Consider the following 23,897-nt stretch of genomic DNA (forward strand, 5'->3'; position numbering starts at 1 on the left):
TTTGTGCTGTGCTGTGCCAAGTTACAACTTGTTCTGTAGCTGCAAACAATCACCTGTGAGACAGATAAGGCTCAGTTAAGACACCCACTGAGTGCAGAGCAGTGCAAAGGCTGTGTTGGAGCGCTGTGTACACACCTGCATGTTAGACTAAGTTTGGTCATTTCGTGTTGAAATTAGCTTGAGGCACCTGTGCAGCCCCCCTAGAAACTTCTTAATGGTTAAAATTAGCAGTAATGTGGGAGAAGGTAGTTATAAAACTGTCTGCAAGTAAACACCAGCACTGTTAGGATCTAAAGTTTGTCCAACCTTTGGCAATGTTCCGTTTCATCTTTCTCACTGAGCTAGATATCATGGCCAACACTGTAGTGTTTTTCTGGCTTTTTACAATTTCTACATTATTTCTTGTTTTCTACATCATAATTCATATTTAAATAAACTATGTAAATGGTTCTCTATTTGAAAAAAGCTTTTGCTGATCATATCTTGAAACTTTGGGTTGATACTGCAATTTTTTGAGACAAAAGTAAGTAGAATATTCCTATACTTGAAATTCAAGAAGGCAGGCTTTGGCCCCAGAGAGAGAATGAGGTGGATATGACAACAGCTATATAGAGGGGAAGTTAAAAGTGAAGAGGATGTGATACCTATAGGCATTATCTGTAATACAAAAAGAAACTAGATTCAATACATGGTGATTTGTGCTTTGAATCAATATTCTGGAAGTAGAAAAGAGATGTTTTAGTAATGAAGAGGTTAGCAATTCTTAACTACAAAGACACAATAGATTGGAGGCATTGAAAGGAATATTTAATTGTATTACTTTACAGCTTTGCTGATTTTGGGTAATACAAACTGCTATGTTGAATGATTATCAAGATACTGTGGGATATTTTAATAAACTTTGCTGTTGTTTTAAATTAGTATTAAAATCTTGAGATCTCCAATAAAAGCTGTGTTAATTAACAGCTCAGTCAGCAGAGCATTTTTCCTTGAAAAAAATGTTAAAAGAAATTTAAATTATGCTCTTCCAGGAAGCCCCAGAGGAAATATATATATATGAATCTAAAATATTTAACTTTATCAGAAAAATGCAAATTTATGTCTTGATCCAGAATCATTCTCATAGTATGGATTTTTTTTTTCTTAAATTACAAAACATGAACTCAGACAAACTTTTTAGCAAAAACCTATGAGGCACTGGGCTTAAGGTGACTTTACAGAATCAACTAGATTGGAAAAGACCTTTGAGGTCATCAGGTTCAGCCTAGGACAGAACACCACCTTTTAAACGTGTTGGCACTGATACCAAGCACCACATCCAGTATTTCCTTAAAAGTCTTTTCCCCTCCAGGGACAGTGATTCATTCCACTACCTCTCTGACCAGCCCGTTCCAGTGCCCAGTCACCCTTTCTGTAAAAGAATTCATCTTAATGTTCAGCCTAAACCTCCCCTAGGGCAGTTTTAGACTGTGTCCTCTTGTCCTGTTTTTAATTGTGTGGGAGAAGAAATGGAGCTCCACCTGGCTACAATCTCCTTTCAGGGAATGGTGGAGAGCGATAAGGTCTCCCCTGAGCTGCTCTTCTCAAGGGTAAACACCCTGAGCTCACTCAGCTGCTCCTTATATGGCTTTAATAGTTCTTTAATATGACTATTACATTGATTATGTAGGGTACTAGTACCCTCTGGAGAAGCACATTATCCCAGGATGTTTTGCATAGCCACAACTGAGGAAGAGGTCTGCAGGCTTTCGTACAACAGCTGCTGTTGCAGAGGGGATATAGAGAAGGTATTCAGTTACCTTGGAGGAGTTGATGCAATTAGTTTGAGAGAAGAACTGGCCATTTGGCACAGTTCATGTGGTGGTATATTGTGTGAAGCAATCACAGGCCACTGTGGGTGATGCTGCTTCTGTTTATGAGGAGATAAGCACAGCATAGTGGGAAGAGATGACTAAACTCATGCTTTTGGCCTTCTATTCCTTCAGCACCAAATAAAAATTGAAAAAGTTAACCTGAAAACCTTATATATAAGAAGTAGACAATCTATCCCAAGTGCTTATTGTTTCATTGGAAGTAGGTAATAAATAATAATTTTTATTTATGGATATCTGCATCACTGTTGTAAATCCAGGAATCTGCTATCCCAAACCTGAATGGATTATTTCTATCACTTGATATTGTTTTCCATTTTAAAAAGACCCAGTGAAACTCTTTGGGTCATCATACTTATGCTGGATAATTGTAGAAAATAAATGCCCATCCCTTAAAAATGTATGGAAAGTGCTACGCAGTGATTGTTGGCTTTGCTGGCCGTTTTTTGGAAGGGATGGGAAATAAAAAAAGTTTACAGCACTTTCTGGATAGTGCGGTTTACTTATTTCTTATTATTTTTGCCATCTTCCTGGTCTTGTGGCTGCCCAATGTGCAGCCAGCTCAGAACAGTTCCCTCCTTCCCCACTCTTGGGGTATTTTTAGGATATCTTGCTGTGACATTGAGGCAGAGCTGGGTTCCAGGGCTAAATGTGGTGGGATCTGAGGAAGCATGTGATTGTTCTGAGACTTTGATGGGCTTTGCACTGAGCCCTGTGCCCACTGGCAGGGAGATTGGTCATCTTTTAGATGAAGTCTTTGAATCCCTGGTTTGTTGTATGTGTTTGCCTCCCACCCTGGACATCCAAGATGCATGCTTGTCCCAGAGATACTGTGCTGCTTTCTGTGTGAGGCCATGTCCGTAAGTCCTACTGGCACACATCTGTTCTTGCTCACCTGTCATCTCATCTGGCTCACACCTGGGGAGGGGACAATAGGGTTCTCCCCTTGAATTGTCTGCCCTTCTGGCAGTGACTCAGCCCTGAGGGTGACTCAGTGCCCTTTGGGGCACACTGGCTCTAATTCAGAGCTCAGCAGAGCTTTTGCACCTGTTGGATTCTGTTTTTTTCTGGTGCCCTCCTCAGAGGAGAGGAGTTTTGGGTCACGAACAATGCATATTAATGTGCGTGATGAGACTGAGCAGTGGAGGTACTGGGAGCTGCACCCTGCCATGCTGATGCCAAGGGGACTGTCCCTGCCCAGGTTCTGGAGCAGCTCTCACCACCTCAGTGTCACCACATTTTATTTTGAGAATATTGAGGGGTGGGAAGAAGAATTCATATTCTGGTATTCACGTACAAATAAATAGATTAAGTGAATGTGGAAAGGTGCATGGAAACTGTATTTCCCTCTTATTTTAAGCTAAGGCATCAGCATTGATCTAGCCAACAGTAAAGAAAAACTCGATTTTAGACAGTCAGGTATGGGGCATAAAGTGTAGTTCACTGTTTTTTGCTTTTTCTGCCTATGTTGTTATGTGTTACATTTTTGCCTAATAATCTGTAATGCTTTGACATTTTGTAATGACAAAATACTTTGTAAATATCTCAGAAGACTACAGAATATTTTCATGAAGTTAGTGTTCCAGTTTTAATGTTACCATTTGCACAGACTGTTTAACTTCTTGTTTCTCCCCTAACTCACTGTTAGTCTGAATGGTGTGTCTGCTTGTACATGGGTGGGCTCAGTTGAAGGTTGGGAGAAGCTTTATATTCATCGTGACTTTTTAATTCTTTGTTGATGCACTCTTCTGCTACTTAATGGGCATAATAATGTCTGAAGCATTGTGCCAACAAATTATCCTATTTATGCATTCATCAAAGCTATTATTCATATATTCAACACCTCATTTTCTTTTCCCATCATGCCTTCACAATTTCTAACACATCTATTTTGTTTTCCTTATACTTTCTTCGCTGCATGAAAATTGGTATCATCATCTGAAATCTGGTTTCTTACAGCATTATTTTAACCTTTGAGCTTTACTGTTTAGTTCAGCTTGCACTGTATGCTGAAATCTGCTTGACTAGTCATGAGCATTTGTAATGTATGCTTGTATTGTCAAGCACTGGTTCTCATGCAAGTTGATATTCTGATATCCAACTTTAGGTTATGCTTGGGGTCTCTCTTGCTCTTCTTCTTTCTCCCTTCTCACCCTCCCTTCCCTGAGGTGGAATTTATTTTCTAAGCAGCTTTCTTGGAGCCCAAGATGTCACTTTTAAAAGAGTTTAACAGATCTGTCTGCAATCCTGCTTGAGCTTTTAAAAAATAAGAGGTAGCTTTGAGATGAGGGAATCATCAGTAAATCTGACTAAATGTAACTGCTCTTTTAACATCTGAAAATAATTTGCATATTTCTTATCCTACAAGAGAATTCAAATACCATATTGAAAATACATGGCAGAACCATCCAGAAATTGCAAGAATGTATGCGTAAAGATTAATTGTTATTCAGAGGTTTTCACGAACACTGCCTATACCATCATTTTAGTGAACATTTAGAGATTTAGAGGCTAGAGTTTTTTATCAATACCAAGATCATCTATTTGCAGTAACCCTTGTAGAAAAACAACCTTTAACAGAGAGTATTTCAACTGATGCAAAGCAAACTTTCTATAAAACTTTCTATAAAAAAGCATTTTTACTGAGGGCCATGTAATTTAAAATTGTAATTATAATTTCGTTGATTTAGTTACATATCTGCATCAGAAGAGTGCTAATCTCCTGTGTGTTAGACTGCATGATGTGTATATAAGGTCATGCATGACTTTTCTAAGGAGGAAAAGTTATTCCTCCAATGCTCAAAACTTCCAGGACAGTTGATGAAAAGGAACTTCTTGAAATAAGGATAAAGTATCCAGAATGATCTTTTGGCCACAAAATTTATGTTCAGCTCTAGAACTGTCAATTTTTTTGAGGATTGTCGTGTGTCAATGCTTTCTTACCCAGTCAACAGTGAAGCCTCAGAAAGTCTTAACATCACAGTTTAAGATTAACACAGTCCCTGATTATTGCATGAGTATTGCATGTTGTTGGCTGTGTTTCTACTTATCCTTTCACATATCTAGGTACACTGCAGTAATACCAATAACTTGGCAGAAAATCTGATTAAGAATAGGATTAGGAGATCCGGGGATATATGTGCAGTATTGATCTAGCTCAATGCAACTGTTGAAAACAACTGACATACTGCTTCATGGCTCCTTCAGAAGCAATCTGACTGAATCAGTGTGCAGAGGTCACTTTTTGCAGATCCCTCACCAAATACCCTCAGTAGAACTAAGTGTCATACAAAGAAATGCTGTCTTGTATCAAAAATGCTAAACAAGGCACCAGTAACTTGTCTGTTTTCATAGTGATTGTAATTTTATTTTACGGTTTCTAGAGAAATTGTTAGTGGAGCCTGCAGTGAATCCATATTGTTCAACATATTCTGAAGTAATACTGTAGGTATAATAGTTAAGTGACAAAATGTCATCATGACAGTAAGTTATTGAAAGTGGTAGTGATAACTCAGTGGAGAGTTCTGTAAGGAGTGTGAATTTCAGTAACTGGACATTAATACAGCACAGGAAATTCACTGTAGATAAATGTTAATAAAAGCGTATTAAAAAACTATTTTTTTTTACACCTCTTAACTGGGCAATTTACTTATCAGCAGTATGATTTTGGGATTATAATAATAAATTTGATACAAACTTTAGTGCCCAAGGGCTAGATGCACATCTGCTTGCTTGAATGCACGCATGGTGTCCCTCTCAGGCCTAGAAGCCTCCTGTTAAAAAAAGTGCATAAAAATTCACAAGCAACTAGAGGAGAACTCAGGCATCTAACTACATTATCTATGTACATTTTGGACTTTTCATACAGAGAAGACAATATTTCAAATCCTGAACCAGATTTGGAATTGTTAAATTATCAGGCACTTAGGCAATACCACTGATGACGAGATTTTTTTCTGCATTGAAGTCTTTGCACAAAATACACTTTGAACACTTCTTGTAGTAATACAAATTGAAAAACTGTTGATTCAGTACAGAAATTCTTTTAATTGTTATTTGGAACTGGGATTCCAATTTGCTGACCTTCTGTTTAGCAGTAGTAATCAAATATGATGGCTGATCAGCTTTATGCAAGACTCTCTCTTAATGTAGATTGTATGTAGTACAATCTACATTAAGTAGATTAGTCTTAATGTAGTCTTTGTAGATTTACTTCCATCACATGTAAAGTAATACCTGTAAAGCCCCCAAAAAAATGGTTTGACAAGCCTTTTAAAAAGGGAGCTCACAGTTTTTCACATACTTGGAGTTAGATGCATGGGAGAAATGCTGACAAGATATCCTCAAGCAGTCAAAAAAAAAGAAAGCTTTAATGGCAACTTCAGAAAAGCAGAGAACTGGCAAAAAGTTTAAAACAACATACAATCAACATAAAACACTTCACAAAGCATTAACTTGATGCCCCATTCAACTTAGCAGGCTCCAAGCCCATCCAGTTTTAAGTTTCTCAAAACTCCAGGAAAAGGAAAATAGAAGAAGAAAGAGAGAAAGACAGAAAAGCTGTAGAAAAGAGCATACACTTGTCGTTCATGGTGTTCAGCTGATAGGAAGTCCAGTAGGATGTAGAGTCAAGATCTGTGCTTGCTTCATTTCCTGGCTAAACTACCCTTTGGTTTTCCTGCGCCCTTTCCCCAGGTGGGACTTCCCTCATCTGGCTGCTCTGGGGGGAGACTGGGGCTCCAGGGCCAGGTGTGGAGTATTGCATCTGTCATGCCAGGAACTGGTGGCCACTGTAGGGCTGGGATACAGGCCTGGGGGGGGAGGTGTGTAGTGCAAGGTATCGCCTCAACAAAGGCAAGGCCCAACATGCCCTTTATCCCCACATGTGCCCGAAATGTTCCAGCCAGCAATCCACCCAGTCTCTTGGATACCCTCTCCAGTATTTATTTGTACCTGAGTTCATTACAGCTCACCTTACTTGCTTTTTACTGCCTTGGTAATTAGTTCAAGGTCTTCTATAGTATATACAAAAATTTCTCTTGCGAGTTGTAGAACCATAGAATGGTTTGGGTTGGAAGAGACCTTAAAAATCATCTAGTTCCAACCCTTTCTACAATGGAGGGGCTACATCAGTGGACAGGGCTGCAGGAAAGAGCTACAGGTGTCATCTATCTGGACTCCTGCAGAGCTTTTGGCAGGGTCCCCCACTACTTCATTTTCTCTAAATTGGAGAGAGATGGATTGGATTGTATACAGTTAGATGGATGAGGAAGTAGGTGAACAGTCATATCCAGAGGGTAGTGGCTTAGTGAGGGTCAATGGTTCCAGTTGCAAGTGGTACCCTCAGTGGTCTCTACTGGAAGCAGTGTTATTTAGTATCTTCAGTAATGACATGGACAAAGGGATCAAGTGCACCCACAGCAGATTTGCAGATGACTACAAGCTGAGTGGTGGGATGCCACTCCTGAAGGATGGGACATCATTCAGAGGGATCTGAACAAGCTCAAGAAGTGTACCTGTGGAACCTGGCCTTATGAGATTCAGCAAAGCCAGGTGGAGGGGGACTGGACTAAATGACCCTTGAAAAGTGCCTTCCAATTAAACTGTTCTATGATTCTGTGAAAATAAATAAATAAAAACTCTGAGATTTTTATGTCTTCCTATATATGATGGACTTTCAGCCCAGGTATCTAGCCAAATTTTGCCCAGAGTAGTTAAATATTTTCTTAAATTCAATTTTCCCCATTTTTCCTATTGAATTTATTTACTTCATTATACAGTCTGATGGGCTTGAAATGAACTAGAAAAAATGTGATCTGCTAGTAGGTGAGGTAAATGCTACCATATGCTTTCTTTCTTCAAACATTTTTTTAAACTGTTTACTCATATGTATATGAGATCCTAGGAATCCTGTGGTAAAATGCATCATCATAAAGCTGTTAAAATAGGTTGTACATTTGCTGCCTGTTAAAGGTAAACATAATGGTTTTGAGGCAAGACCTTCAGGGTGATTTATGAACTTGTTTGCAATAAACTGCAAAGTTTCAAGGTACCACACAAATGTTCTTACTCAGCACTGCATTTGTCAAAGGGTCATTCCTGCTGAGTTTATTTACTTCCTTTTGTCTGACCTTTTTGTGATATTGTCTGTGCATAAGGTGGGTACAGTCTGCTAAACATAATTCTGTTTGCAAACAATATAATCAGGTTGTTAAGAACACTTACTGTTAAATTAAAATACCATAGTACTACAAAAAAAAACCCTCAAAATGCTTCACTGTGTTCAATACAAAGGAAAAGTGTACAAAAGGTGTTACCAATGATAAGAAACTGTGTTCTTTGACCTCATAAACTGGTTAATTAAAAGCAATGATGCCACTTTATAGTTGATGTGCTGTCTTCTGAAAAGGCCCTATAAATTTGAAATGTCAAGGTTATATACTGTCTAGAACTCCAGTCAATGGAACAGAACTTCAGCAATTTTTCAGGTGCTTTTCTTATCCTCAGCTTATGAGAAATGTGGCCCAAATCTGTTACAGTTTGGAAGATGGTGTGATTAAATATTTATTAAACACTTAGTAATTTCTGTTTATTTTCAATTGTTCACTGACCATCATGTAATGTACCTCAGTAGTTGTCAACACAAACTGGTCTTTGAGATTCCAGAGTTTTGATCTTTCACCAGTCAGTCACATTAACATCTGTTATAAGAATTCTTTGCCAACTTACCTTGTTGCTCTTGTCAAAACTTCATGTTGTGCAAAGTGAGTAGCACTTACTGGATTGTGTTTATGGTTTCTGTGTTGCCTTTGCTGGGTAAGCCTGGATTCACAGATGGTATGGGATGTCTGAGAGTAAGTCTTATCAAACAGCTTGCTTGAAACTCTGTCATCATAGGGATTCTTTGGGAGAGCATTCTTAACCCTCTTCTGTAGGAATCAGTGAAGGGACGTGCCAGTTATTCTCCGGACCTCCCTGAGCACTAAGAAAGAAAGTGACTGCTCATGGAGTATGGAAAGCAAGGGACAAACTCTTGCCACTCTTTTTATTTAAAAGAATAGACATTAAAAAACCCCATTGTTATAGGGGTCCACCCACTTTTCAAGTGATGTGGTGCTGCTGGAGTTACTAGGTAGGAGAGTCCCATGGGCTTCCCCTGAAGGAAGTCATAAAATGCCACCTGGTTTAAAGCAAATTGTATGGCAGATGTGATGAAATCCTAAAGTGTCAAAAGATATAGGACACTGATTTGTAGTTGACTGTAGGGTCTTCTGTCAGCAATTCAACTTGCAGCAATACCAGAACTATCAATTCAAAATTAATGTATAATTTAATTTGCTCAGCTATGTACTATGCATAGCTGAGCAAATGCTGAATTTAATTTTTTATTTTTCTGTTAATGATGGATAAAGTCATGAATGAGTTCGTGGAGAAACTGTGATGGTTTGAGGTTCATTGAATAGTTATATCATACTTCTTAACAGTAAGTGGGGCTTGTGATCTAGTCCTCTGGTATATTCAGATAATAAAATTTTATTTGGGAATTTGACATTTTCAAGCCTAGAGGATTAAGAAATGAGTAGCATTTTGTTTCTGAAAGCATGTTCAAAAATCAGAGGAATTTCACTGATAGAGCAAGCAGTTACTCTAAAAGTGTACTATGCCATTTAGATAAATTCCTTCTAGAGAAAGTCAAAACTTCCTTCTAATGCAGTTAGTGCTCACAGACACAAGTGTTATACAGTTTATGTTGTATAGCAAACTGTCCTAACACCTTGAGAGTGGATTACAACTAATGTAAAAGTAGAAATATAAAACCATTTGTTCATATTCACACAGAAAACACCCAGAACACAAGTAAAAGCAGAATATCAAGAGTCACTATTGTCATCTGGCTATATCTTAACTGACTCTTATTCTGATTGCTTACTGAATTTTTTATAAAATCTCCTATTCAATGAGCTCAGGAGATGCAGATAAAAATACTTTTTCTTATCTCCACAGTTACGAGACTTCAGCAAATGATTTTATGAGGTCTAAATAATAAATAGTGCCAAGCAGTAAATTAATTATTTTACAGTCTCCTTTTATCTTTATGCTTTGCTCTCTCTATTTTTATTTGTTGCAGTTTACAATTCACATGAGAGAAATTCAATACCAAATTTTGCCATAGAACCTAAATAAATGAGCAATGCCCAGTTTAATTCTGCAAGGGAAAGAAGTATGATCATGAATAAAGAGTGCAGGTGGGCAGGAGGCAAATTAGAACCCAAGGCTACAAAGGCCAGCCACAGTGGTTGCAGCAGGGAAAATTGTAGTAAGGCTTGTCCTGGAAAGTATTGATTCAAACATCTATCCATACTTGTGGAAGAAAAACAGTGCATTTTCACTGACTTGTTCCAAACACATTTCTTACCTATCTCTGTATGACACTGGTGATTTTACTAATAATCCCACAGAGTAGCCCACTTGTCTTTAGAGTGAAGGAGGCTCTGTGAGCCTTGATAGTAATTTTTTGTTTGTGCATTATATTTTTTTTTCCAATTGTGCAATTTTTGCAGTAGCAAGAAAACTTGTTTTCATTAAGTAAGTAGTTCATAACCTATCCTGTGTATGATGACTTGTAAGATAAATATAATACTTAACATCTGTTACATATTGTGAAATGATTGATGTGTTAAGTTTTTAGCTGCTGTCTTATAACAATGAAAACATTAAAAAAATCGAACTCAAGACAAAATGTTTCATGCTAGGACTGTCAGAAGCTGCTGTTTGAGAAAACTGAGATCAAAGGGAGAGAACTGGGAATTGTTTTGGGTCAGGATTGCAGGCATAGTTGAGATATGATGCTGAGCAATCAACAGCATTTTGTCCTTGTAACATTTAGGTTAATTTGAATTATCATTGACATTTTTCTGGTCATAAGTATGTATTTATTACCTCTCAATAGAGTGACATTTTCGTTGTGACTGAAAGGTGTGAGATGATTTACCAGATGTCAGAAGTGTATACTTCTTTATTCTTGGTGTCATGTTTCACTGTGGGGAACTGCAAGGAGTTCTTTTAATAGTGATGGTTGGGAACAAAATTAAGCCAAGTGAGGCAAATGTTGCTTCTGAGAACCATTTGTTGGTAATGAGAGAGCAAGATAAAAAGGAGTTACACTACCAAAGAGGGCTAGAGAAGACAGAGCAAGAGGAAGAAAAGAGGGAGAGGAAACAGAAGGAAAGAGAGGGCATTACTATCTGAGGTGAGGGAGTGCTGTCAATGTCCATGAGACATGGGCTCAGGCAGGGACACAGAGATGCAGCAGGCAGGTCACTGGTTAAGGGCACAGGGAGGCAGGGCAGATGCGATGGTGAGCAAGAACCAGCGAGGGCATGAGAGCCAAAAGGCTGGGCCTAGGGCAAAAGTGTAAGGCTCAAAAAACACTCGACTCAAAAGCAAGTTTTGACAAGGAAATCTCAAAAAGCAAGTCTCAAAAAAGCCCCTTGAATCACCAAGCCTCAAAAGCAAAGGCACAGCCCCAAGCCAAAAGCCCACACTCAAAAAGCATGTTTGAAGAGTCAAAAGGCAAAGAACAGAACAGCCACCCAGAGCTTCTCGTGCAGTTACTTTTTATGCCCTGGCTCCTCCCAAAGTCCACCTGCTGACAGCAGACCATTGGCCCAATGTCCCAGGGCAGTTCATTGGCAGAGACCTTTTACCATCTGACTGGAGAGTGTCTCTGGGGTACAGTGTTTGCAGTGTTCCCCTGCTGACTGCCTGTCCCATGTGAGACATGGAATGGTTGCCAAGCGAAGTCTCCCTGGAGACAAGGCTTTCCTCCATCTTCTCCTAGCTGCCTCCTGGCCATGTGCAACCTCTCCCCCACATGCCTCTGACAACCATTGTTGAAACAAAACAAAACTGAATTGACTCCTCACACTTGGGCAGAGGCTTTGCTTTTATTTTTTTTCCTTTTCTTTCATAATTCTTGTCAAACCTTTCAACAAATGTCTGAATGTCCAGGTGCTAGAACAGTTCAGGAGCATTTGCAAATTTTGTACTCTCATACCCATGCTGACATTCTCATGGGATATGAACATTCTGTAAAAAGTAAACTGGAAATTTATTTAATTTTGATTTAATTTGCTTTCAAATAGCTAGATTAATTGAATACTTTTTTATTCTTTTACTCTTTCTTTTCATGTTCCCTTCTGCCCTTTCCAAAATTATTCTCAGGAGCTTCTTCTGCCACTTTTCCCTTGTCCAAGGAAGTGCTTACTGCTATTCACATACAGTAAGAAAGCAAGAAATTACATAAAGCAAAAATAGTTAGTAGGTTCCAAAAAACAGTATCATTGCATTGATGCTACATTTTCACACTGCAGTGTTTAATTTTCATTTTCAATTTTCTGATATTTGCAAGAAATTATAGTTAAATGGCTGTGACAATACAAGTAATTAATTTTTCTTTCTTCATTTCATGACCCCATTCTCTACATTCATACTCTGCTTACTGACTGAATTTACTTGCCACACTTTTCCTGTTTTATTAATTATTAAAAGAATAGTGCATTAAATATTGAACTGTTGGCTGACATTAATTTTTTAAATGTAAGCAGAGCAAGAGAGATATTACCAGAAATATTTTCTAGATTTTTTTTCTCTATATACAAAATATGCAATGCCTGGAAATTAACTGGAAATGCATAGTCATTTTACGAAGTGGCATGAATAACCTATATGACATGTACTTAAATATAATTATTTTTCCATAACTTAATGGTAGTATTAAATTATTTAATTCCTTAGTTATAGGTCAAATCACGCAATTTCAGAAGCTCAGATCATAAGCAGGTGGTATTTCAATTATTTTCTGCAGAATATATAGTCCAAATATTCCTAGGCCAATGATATCTTCTTTAATGTCTTACCCGTGAATATTTTCCTTTCCTTACACTTTTACTGTCTGTTAGCTCTTAGTTTTTTTGACATTTGGATCTGCCTCATGCTGTGTTCTTTTACAGGAGTTAAAACTGTTCCTTTTGGGTTAGAGCTGCAGCTATGTGTACTTGGACTTTATTTCAGTTACCTGTTTTAACTGAAGACCAATCAGTTTTGTGTCCTTTAAGGATAGCAAGGTCTCCTGCTTGGTGGTGGTTTTTTGTTTCTTGCTTTTTTTGAGTTTTTTTTTTTGTTTTATTTTTGTTTTGTTTTGGATTTTTTTGTTTCTTGTGCTTGTAAATATTCATACAAGAAACAAAGGGGATTATACATGTCCCTCAGGGTCGGTACTAGGGCTGATACTGTTCAACACCTTTGTTATTGACAGGGATAGTGGCATTGAGAGCACACACAGAAAGCTCCTTGATGACACCATTCTGTGTGGGGCAGGGACATGCCAGAGGCAAGGGATGCCAGCCAGAGGGACCTTGGACCGGCTTGAAAAGTGGAATTGTGTGAACATCAAGAACTTCAACAAAGTACAAGCACAAGGTCCTACACCCGGGTCATGGCAATCCCAGACACACTCACAGGTTGAGCAGAGAAGTGATTGGGAGCAGCCCTGTGGGGCAGGACTTGGTGGGGATGGCTGATGGAAAATGAGCCAGCAGTGTGTGCTCACAGCCCACAGAGCCACACGTGTCCTGGGCTGCACCAAAAGCAGTGTGGCCAGCAGGGCAAGGGAGGGGATTCTGCTCCTCTTCTCTGCTCTGCTCTGGTGAGACCCCACTGCAGTGCTGTGCCCAGTTCTGGTGTCCCCAACATAAGGAGGACATGGAACTGTAGGAGCAAGTCCAGAGGAGGGACATGAAAGGGACAGGAGCACGTTCCCTACAAAGCCAGGCTGAGACAGGGGCTGTCCAGCCTGGGGAAGGGAAGGTTGTGTGGAGACCTCATGGCAACCTTGCAGGATCTGAAGGGGCCTGCAGGGAAGCTGGAGAGGGACTCTTCATCAGGAACTGCAGTGGCATGACAAGGAATAATGGGTACAAACTGAAAGAACTAACCTTCTTAGGCAACCTGTTCCAGTGTGGCACCATCGTGACAGTAAAAATTTCTTCCCAATATGTAATGGAAATTTCCCCTCTTTTCAGCTTCCCAGCACTGCAGTGGGGTCTCACCAGAGCAGAGCAGAAGAGGGGCAGAATCCTCTCCCTCACCCTGCTGGCCACACTGCTTTTGGTGCAGCCCAGGACACGTGTGGCTCTGTGGGCTGTGAGCACACACTGCTGGCTCATTTTCCATCAGCCATCCCCACCAAGTCCTGCCCCACAGGGCTGCTCCCAATCACTTCTCTGCTCAACCTGTGAGTGTGTCTGGGATTGCCATGACCCGGGTGTAGGACCTTGTGCTTGTACTTTGTTGAAGTTCTTGATGTTCACACAATTCCACTTTTCAAGCCGGTCCAAGGTCCCTCTGGCTGGCATCCCTTGCCTCTGGCATGTCCCTGCCCCACACAGAATGGTGTCATCAAGGAGCTTTCTGTGTGTGCTCTCAATGCCACTATCCCTGTCAATAACAAAGGTGTTGAACAGTATCAGCCCCAGTACTGACCCTGAGGAACACCGCTGGCCACAGGTCTCCTGTGGACATGGAGCTCTTTGCCATAACTCCTTCCATGTAGCCATCCAGGCAACTGTTTATCCACCAAGTGGTCCATCCATCAACCCTATGTGTCTCCAATTTAGAGACAAGGATATCCTGTGAAACAGTGTCCAAAGTTCCAAAGTAAGTACAGATAGACAGTGTCAAATGCTCTTGCCTTATCCACCAGTGCTCCCTTATCCACCAGTAGCTCCATCACAGAAGGCAAGATTTCCCCTGTAAAGCCATGCTGACTCTTTGCAATCACCTCTTTGTTTTCCATGTGCCTTAGCATGGTTTCCAGGAGAACCTGCTTCATAAGCTTGCCTGGCAGATGAGACTTCTCTATAGATCTCTAGATCTTCTGCTTTCCATTTTTTCAAAAATGGGGTTTCTTCTTCTCTTTTTCCAGTCATCAAAGTCTTTAAAGTCATGCCGTCATGGATCGAGGGTTTTGTGACAGCTATCTACTTTTTCAGGCTGTCCATTTGTGACAGTTGCATGGCAATTATTCCCTCCAGTATTTTAAAAAGAGAATGCTCTTAAGATGTCACTTTAAATTAAAGCCAAGATTTTGAACAAGGTAATTTATTTATATTCTTGATTTAAATTTCAGTAGCATGCTGAGACTAAATTTACTCAGCCTGTCTTTTCTGGCATAAAGGTAATTTTACTTAACTGCATGAAATTTCTATAAGATACAGAAAACTGTTTTGGCTTACTGGTAAAAGGTGCTTGTGCAAACTGGATACTGAGTGAAAGATCTTCTCCTGCCTGTCACCAATCTTCTGTCTGAGGTTGTTTTTACAGTAGCTTCCAGAGAATGCTCTTACTTCCTTAAGCACCTTAAAAGCAATTTTTTCTTAGCTTCTAGAAGGATGGACAAGATAGCAGGATGTGGTTGTATTCCTTCTGAGATATTTTTTGTGCCTTTTGAGTTAAACAAATGGCTAATTTTTTTTTCTGAAAGGTATTTATTAAAGTAGTAGAACATATGACCAGTAACTAGTGCCTGTGTTAAGCAGGATGACAGATGGTACTTTCTTCCTTCATTCTTGAAAAGTTAAGCAAATTAATTCCCAAGCTGACATTCTGATTTTCAAAAGACACTATCAACATTAAGAGGAAGGGATCTTAGATATTAAATTTTTTATAGAAGCCACAGAAAAGTAGATTATGCCTCTGCCTTTTTTGAGATGCCTGTAGACCAGGAAGAATTGTTTAGTGTGCCCTGTGAGACAGACGGACTAACTTTTTTGAATTCTTGGTGATGCATTATTTTCCAAATATAATTTTGCATAAGGTTGGGTTCTCTTTGGAGAGTAAAGCTGGTGAGAGTAAATCTTCTAAGAGTAGTGATGAAGAAATTAACATAGAAAACGTAGAAAGATACTGATATTAAGGAGAGAACTTAGAGCTTTCTGCTAGACCTCCAGTTCTATTATTTAAAATAAAAGCAGAAATCAGTATCCTGTCTTTACTGACTTAAATTTTTAAATTTCAAACAGTAGGTCTTTGACCCCATCAAGGCAACACTTTTCCTCCCATCAATTTTGAACAGCTGAATGAGATCAGCTGGGTCTTCAGTTGCCTGGAGCATGTCCAAGGAAGGCTCTGGAAGAAAAACTCTGCCCCAAGAAACACTGTAGGGTCACAATTTTTATTGTGGTTCAAATCCTTTGTAAACGCTCAAAGGCTGTAGCATTTGCTATGGGAATGGTGTGTTGTCAGATAAGCCAGTGCTAAGTTAGTATAACAGTTTGTGAGAGTTGCTGAAATTCAGGCTTTTGGAAGCAGAAGTCGAGTTACAGATAGAAATGAAACCTTATTTTATGCGTTGCTTCCTATTTCTCATGGCTTGGAAATTAAGTCCCCAAACTCCTTCACACTTACAGAGAATAGATACACTAATTTCAGTGTCTTGGCTGAATTCCAGTGAGTAATTGCATTCAGATTATCTAAATTCCTCTCTAGTTTGAGTTGGTTGAGATAGTTTCCATCTTCTTTCTTGTTATTTTGGTGAGCAATATTAAACTGGCTGCTGTTTTTTCAACTTGTCATTTCTGTATTTTGTTAGAAACTAATATTATTCCAAAGTATGCATATGATTTTCAAATTACTTTGAAGAAAAAACAAACAGGTTGTATTATTGTGGTATCTATCATTTTATGGAGAAGTGCTTCTAAAATACCTTAATTGTTATTTTGAAATGTACTTAAATAGGATATTTCTGGATACTCATTTTGAACTGAGATTTTGAAGTCTGGTGTAAAAGATAGACAGTGTGATTTTGTTTAAATTAACTGTATGAATATTTCTGTAAATTTGAACTAAATTTGTTCAGCTGGATTTCAGATACACAGGTGACAGATAAAGAATTAGTGCACATAGGTAATGCAGAAACTTGGATGAGATTGTTGCAATACAGTATCTGAAATTATTAACTGCACAAAAGACAATGCAAGTTTAGACCTCTTGGTGAAAAATGAAATAAGTCATCTTCTTACCCAATCAAGTCTGAGGACAAGTAAATGTTTCATATGTCTAGGCATTCTTTTTTCCAAGAAGATATCTTCCTATATCTGAAATATTTAGTAACTATACTAATTTGTTTTGGTTTCTGTATTGTTTCTGCTTTGTTTTATCATTCAGTTTATGCTCTGAGTGGGTAGAGTATTGTGTGTTTTATTGGTTCAGTAAATGTACCTTGTTTCAGATGGGAGCTTTGGTGAGTTTGTCCAATTTGCAGTAGATAAAGATTACCCTGGCTGTATTTCAGGTGACTAGGGATCTTTTATTTAGATTGTGCTGCATTAAAGAGTAGGATAAATTGCATGCTGAAAGAAGCCTAAGAGAAAAACTATAGCTGGCAGTTGTCTTGATCAGGTATTCTTCCTCTGATCTCCACCACTCTCTATGGTATTTTAATCTTATCCCAGGGAATATGTAATTTTTCAGAAAAATGGATGGGGACACTTGTTTCCATCCTTTCTCTTTCTTCTCATGAAAGAAGAAACTTAGTTGCTGCTGCTGTTGCTGTTAGTACTAGAAAGTTGCCCTTTTGAGTCTTGTCAGTTTGTTTGAGAGCTGCAGTTACAGCTGCAGTTAAGTTTTGGCACCATGGTTGTGTGGCAGTGTGCAGGTCCCTTTTCTTTATAGAAGTTGTCTTGCAATCATTGATAGGTTTTCTTTCTCTGGAATGTAGATTATTTCAAATGTTTTTCAGCATGAGACCCAAGGAATGAAGTATAGAAACCAGCAGACAGAACTATTCCTAAATCCTAGGAAAAAAAGCCTCAAGGCGCTATCTAAGGAGGAGGAAGCCAGTGGGCCTGCAGGTGCTCCATCAGGTGGTTTTAGCCTCTGGAGAGATATTCCATGAGGAATGTAGCTGTTAGCTGTTGAGAAAATGTCTGAATATATGTCTGCTTTTCTGCTCAGGACATGTGTTGGAGAATGATGCACTGAATTCACCCTGTGTTTTGATACCTAGGTAGAAGTTTCTAAGCAGGGACCACTTCTTCCAGCATAGTTTTCTGTATACTTCAAATAACTAGGCTTCCTACTCTGTTGTGGTGAAGATCTCTACATGATCACAGAGAGAAGGCATAAAACCAAAGCAAACCTTGAGGAGTAACAAATGAAAATACTATCTTCTTTTTCTTTTCATTGATGTCTAAATTCTATTTTTTCCCCTCCTAAGTAATTTTGTTCTCTTCTGGTTTTTCCATACCAAATTGAAGAAGGTAGCTGAGAAAGGCTTAATTTTCCTGAATTTTCCTATATTTGCATAAATTAAGTTTTTATAGGTGACTTACTTGTACTTTCCAGAATGCCTTTTGCTCTTTTCTTGTTTCCTTTTTTTTTTTATTTTTTTTATTTTACTATTTTTAATTTCCTTTAAATTTGGATAGGTAAGGCAATGGAATTTCACCTTACTCATTTATGTCTCTTCAGCAGTCTGGAGTTTTCCTTTTATGAATGGGATACCTTGAACTTTAAGGAATGGGTAATTGCTTGTAAGAGAGATGAAGGAAAATGAAATATTTTGAATAAAAGGAAAAACAAGAAAAGTGAAGGAGGAAAGTATTGAATAAAGTGAGAAATGATGAAAGACTTCTGGCAGGCAAAATGGGAACAATATTATGGCCATGGGGATCACTCATTCATTTTTTCAAGAAGAAGAAAAATAAAAGACAGTTGATGGGATGAGTTTAAAAAGAAGAAAATTAACTTGCTCTTTTTTGAGGATGTGTCTGGGATTTTTGTATTGCACTACAATGTTGTTAGAAAAAGAACTGAGATTTTTTGGTGAAGAATACTGGCACTGTTGCTAAAATATTATTTGTTTTGCAAATTGCATTTTAGATATGTGTGGAGATGGAAATCTTAGGAATAAAGGAATAATATGTGAATTTTCACACAGAGTCAACTAGTGTAAATTCTATGTTGTTACAACCACTGTTTAAAAACCTGGTAAAAGCTTTTGGAGCTGTTGGTTGAATTAAATTTCCTTTTCTTAAAATTGTTTAATTTGCAAGATAATGTAAAAGTGTTTATCACTTCAGGCAGAGCCAGTAAATTATTTTCAGACATGATTTTGTTAAACAAATAGTTCTAATTGGTGACCTAATGCATTGTGTGAATAAATACAGTTTCTAGAAGTCTGAGATTCAGAACTTTGACATGTAATATTTTGCCAAGATACAAAGTGTTAATGACTATATAGCTACATATTGTAGCTTGCATGTGTGTGTGTTTAGAGTAATTAAAAAAAGCATAAGTGAGTAATTCTATTTTTGTTATAGCATATCTATGGCAACTGAAATCAGTTGCTAAAATTTCACTTAGTCTTTCTCTAAGAAAAAATTGTATTTTCTTTCCATGTTCATACAGTAACAGATGTGCAGTTTTTGTTTGTGATGGTGACTCACTTCTATTACACTGAACATGAGCATGGCATTGGCTACTGGGAGACTAAACAACAAAAAGACAAGTGAACACAGAGGGAAAGGGGATGTGTTTTGCTTGGTGTAGAGAATAGGTATCTCATGTTACCCATTATCCTGGCCTGTTTATTTTACTAGAGTTTGCTATTTTTCAGGTGCAGTTAAAACCCAGTATTTCAAGTCAATATGTAATTCGTACACAACCAACAAACACCTGTCTGTCTACTCTTGAATGTGCAGCTGTTGCTCTTTCCTTCATGGAAAAAAATAAGAGTATACAAGAAGTATGTAAACTTAAACACCTGAGTTTTTCTGTTATGTATGGTAGAGGGGCAGCGAAGGTACTTAGCTATTAATGTAAAACTTGATAGTTAAAATCTTAATGACATTTGTAATAGTTTTGTTGCATAGCAAACTAAAACAAGAAAGCAGCAATGGATACCATTTTTCATTTATTAACTCTAGAGTGATCAGATTATTGTGACTCTTTCATGTTGTGCTCCAAAAGCGAACACAACCAAGTGATCTTTAACTCTGAAAAACCGAATTAATTTTGTGACAGGAGATAAAGTATGTTACTGCATGGAAATAAAGAAATTGTTCTCTCCAAAAACTAGACAGCAGAGATGATCTGAATACCCCCTCACAGCTATCTTGAAGATTAAATGCTTTTTAAAGCCAGGTCCTCTGATCTCCTGCACTCCTCAGCTAGGGAATGTAACCCACAGGGTTATGTCTGCCTACCAGCCAGCTCACAACTCTTACATGTCACTGGAGGAATTTGGGACTTAATAGTTCTTGAATTTAAGTTTATCCCAGGTCAGAGAATACTAATTGGACATTAGCCTTTCCTTGTAAATTGTGATCCCACTAGTCTGTGATGGAAGAGGTCATTAAGAAAATAATCCTTTTTAATCTTTTGTTGCTGACGTTAGTAATATCAATTTAATAAGCCCTCTGAAAAACACCTTCAAGTACTTTTACACCACAGAGCCAAGTCTGCAATTCAGTTGTGTGTCCAGAATTTAGTAGTGAATGATATGTGAAAAAAGATTTAAAGCCCATCCATGTACCCCCTACATGCTAGTCTTCACCCTGGAGTGATCATACTGCTCTCCATCAGCTAGCTAATATTTTTGTACTCAACATCTGCCTACCAAAAAAAGGTGCCCAGGTCAAAAATTGCTCCTATAACTAGCATAATATATAGTATGCCACCTCTGTGTCTGCTTCTGTGACACTAGACTCACCTTAATATTAAATGAATTGGATATAAAACCCAGACTTGGACAAAGTGTGTAGACACACAAGAAAATAAGACTCAGAAATTGGAACTCTAAGTAAAGATGGTTTTCAAGAAACTTGTGTATATATGTGGGTTTTTTTACTTACCTTTTCCTTTGTTGTGCTAGGACAACATATTTTTCCTTCACTAGGACTTCTGTCTTACAGTGAATGCTTAGTTAATGTCTATAGTTGCCAGTCCTATATTCTGACTCACCCTTCCTACTGAGAATTGGCTCAGCCTACTTCTCAAAGATAAAATTTCTATTTTCTCTAAGCATTGCAGTAGCCAAGAGCTACATTCATGCATTTTTTATACCATCTATGAACTGAGTGCTATTCCCAGCATATGAGATAGTGAACTGAAGTTGAGAGCCGTGGAAATTAAAAATGTACACTTGGTTTGATACCCAGTATGTCACTTGATTTACCTGTGTGCTCTTAAGAGTCATAATTTTCTCAGTAGAATCTCAGCTCCTGCTGACTGCAGTTACACATGCGATTGCTTTACACATCCGCTCATGGGGCCCCCCTGACTTAGCCAGGCAACCAGCAAATGAAGAGTCTACAATTAGGAACCACTTGAGATAAATTTGGTTTGTGTGGCTTCATTAATCCTACACAATACCTCTGGGCAGAAGCATGGACACAGTTGAGTCTCCAGGATTGCAGTCCAGCTGCCTTGATCATGAGTCCCTCCTCTCTTCCTAAAACCCTGCCTCAGGAGATTTTTATGCAAGCACAAACAGCTTAGTTATTGTGACTTACCTTATTGCAGCTTGTTGACCGAGCCACAGTAATTAATTATAGTCCATTGCTGAGGTCAAGTCAAAGCCATAACTTACAGTGGCTGGGGCTGAAGTCAAGATTGAGTGGTTCCATAGGAAGGAGTGAAGGATAGCACTACGCAGGTGGTGTATGACTGCTCTGTGGTTCTTTTCAGTACATCTTCTATTCAGGTCTGCCTCTTGTGTCTCCAAAGGTTATATTTTAATGACATTTATCATCCAAATTGTATTTTATTAGCATTTTTAAGTAGTCATTGACTGAAACAAAGGGTAATAATTGATCTCTCTAACATACCTTACTAAAAGCTTGGGGTTCTTTTGTCCCCCACCCCTTCATGTTTCTGCAGACTATACTCCATCTGCTTCAAGCTTTATGCTCTTTCCAGCTTCAGCATGGTGCCCAGATCCATCACAACAAGGAACATCTTCCTCAAAAATGGCTTATATGGCAAGCCCATGCCAAAGAATAAACACAAACTCAGAAGAATAAGAGTGGAGCTTCTGGTGAATAATGTTAAAATAAAAGAAAACAGTACTGACTGTACAGTGGAATTTATTTGCAGCTAGCAAATGAATATGAATCTGGATTTGATCCAAACAGTTGACTATACTCTAATAAAACAACTTTTAGGCCCTTTTTAGGCAAGAGTTTATCTACCAATGTAACAAACAGTAATGGACAAGTTTTTTCATCTATGCAGTAAGCCAGGTGCCTTTGTTCAGATGAAGGAGGAGCATTCTAATTTTCTATAGAGAAGAGGAAGAAAACTGAACATAATTTAGACTTACATTATCACTTGGGTGTCAGATACGATCCTCAGTATGACTGGATGAATTTATTTTGGAGAGGCTTTTACCAGTACAAAAAGACAAGAAATACGAATATGGATGTGATAGAATGGTAAGGCTTCAGCAGTTAGAATTATGTTGAATTACTACAGAGCTTTTTAGCTTCAGTATCTAACTACAGTAGACTTTCAAACCATAACTCCTGATATTCTTTAGTTCAGATGAACATAAAGCATGTTATTTGGACAGTTCTTTCTAACCTTGAGATTTTTATTTCTTCTATTATTAGAACTCCTTTTTTGTAAATTTACATATATTTTACAATGCAGTCGGGTTTAGTTTCTCTCAGATTTAATTTTTAAATTAGGTCTGCAAATGTTTTTACAAGAAACTGAACAATTCTGACTTACAAACAGAAAGTAGAAAAAGTGATTTTTGGAATTATAACTCAGGTGCTTTGCTTTTACTTGAGCAAAAATTAGTCTTCCTCAGATGGGGAGATCTTGTGGATATAAATGAATCATATCCATACTCTGACATACAATGATTATGCTACTAAAAGCATTAAACAAGCCCAGTGTAAACTGCTCTGTAAGAAGTATGATGCAATGATAAATGATTATGTCTGGTTACAACCAATTAACATAATTATAGATCCTCTAGGCTTCATGTGTTTAGTTTTTCACTTCTAGCAGTGATATAAATGTACTTCTTTCTAATGGGAATTGCTAGAAGCAGAAGAATTAAGTATTTTAACAGGCTTTCTGAAATAATATTTTATGATCTGGAGGGAGAAGTAAAGTGAAGTAAAGGTTCTGATAATACTTTCTTCTACATAAATGCTTCTGCATTTAAGAGATTAAAATGCTTAATGTTTGTCTTTACTGTCAGTTCCCCTCTAGGTAACAACATGAAACTAATTGGGTACTAATTAATCTTAGAAAAAGATATTTCTTCTTTAATTTATGATCTGTAAGACAAGAAACTACGGAAGTGGGGTGGGGGCAGGATGAGGGGATGTGTAAGCACAACTAACCAGTATTTTACTGAAAGCTTTTCTGCAATTAATAAGAGAGGTCAAAATTAGGTCAGAGATTAGCTAAGAAGATTTAGTTAACCCTGAGCTAATAGTGACCTTTTGTTTAGGCATGGATAAACAATATAATTTGACTGGCTATGCAAACAAAGCTTATATAACCTTTCCCTCTTCTCCCGGTCTAGATAAATCCAGTATCTCTCACTAAATTCAGCAAAGCTGAATTAGTTTTGACAAATCTGAAGCAAACCAGTCTCATATGATTAATGATAGCATAGATGCACTTTTGTTCACATTGGAACAGAGAAAGGGCATGTTTATTCCTGTAGCACACCAATCTCCAGGCTAACTTGGAGTCTGAAGTTGCAGTCTTGTGCAATTTGTGTGCGCAGCCTTGTGTGTGATGCTGTGTCCAGTTACCTGCTGGACTGGTAATCTTCCTTCCCTGTGCCCTGGGACATGGTCAATAATTCCTTGAGGAAACATGGGTGTCAATTAAGCTTTATTGTTAATATTATATTTACATATGTGGATGATGTTCACATTTAATATTGTATGCGTTAATTTAATTTACCTTATTTTAAATTCATCTCAAGCTACAGTGTAT

General features: G+C 38.1%; 1 protein-coding gene across 1 annotated transcript in view; it reads left to right on the forward strand.

The window, feature by feature from the left end:
* The window catches only part of DTWD2 (DTW domain containing 2), a 66,759-nt gene extending 44,727 nt beyond the window's left edge, over positions 1–22,032 (forward strand). The window contains 3 exon segments of the mRNA XM_053932536.1: positions 19,549–19,677; positions 21,813–21,893; positions 21,895–22,032. Of these exon segments, the coding sequence (XP_053788511.1) occupies positions 19,549–19,677; positions 21,813–21,893; positions 21,895–22,032 (348 nt within the window).
* Positions 22,033–23,897: the final 1,865 nt, after the last annotated feature.

This window comes from Vidua chalybeata, chromosome Z (assembly GCF_026979565.1).
Source record: "Vidua chalybeata isolate OUT-0048 chromosome Z, bVidCha1 merged haplotype, whole genome shotgun sequence".
NCBI classification, from domain to species: Eukaryota; Metazoa; Chordata; class Aves; order Passeriformes; family Viduidae; genus Vidua; species Vidua chalybeata.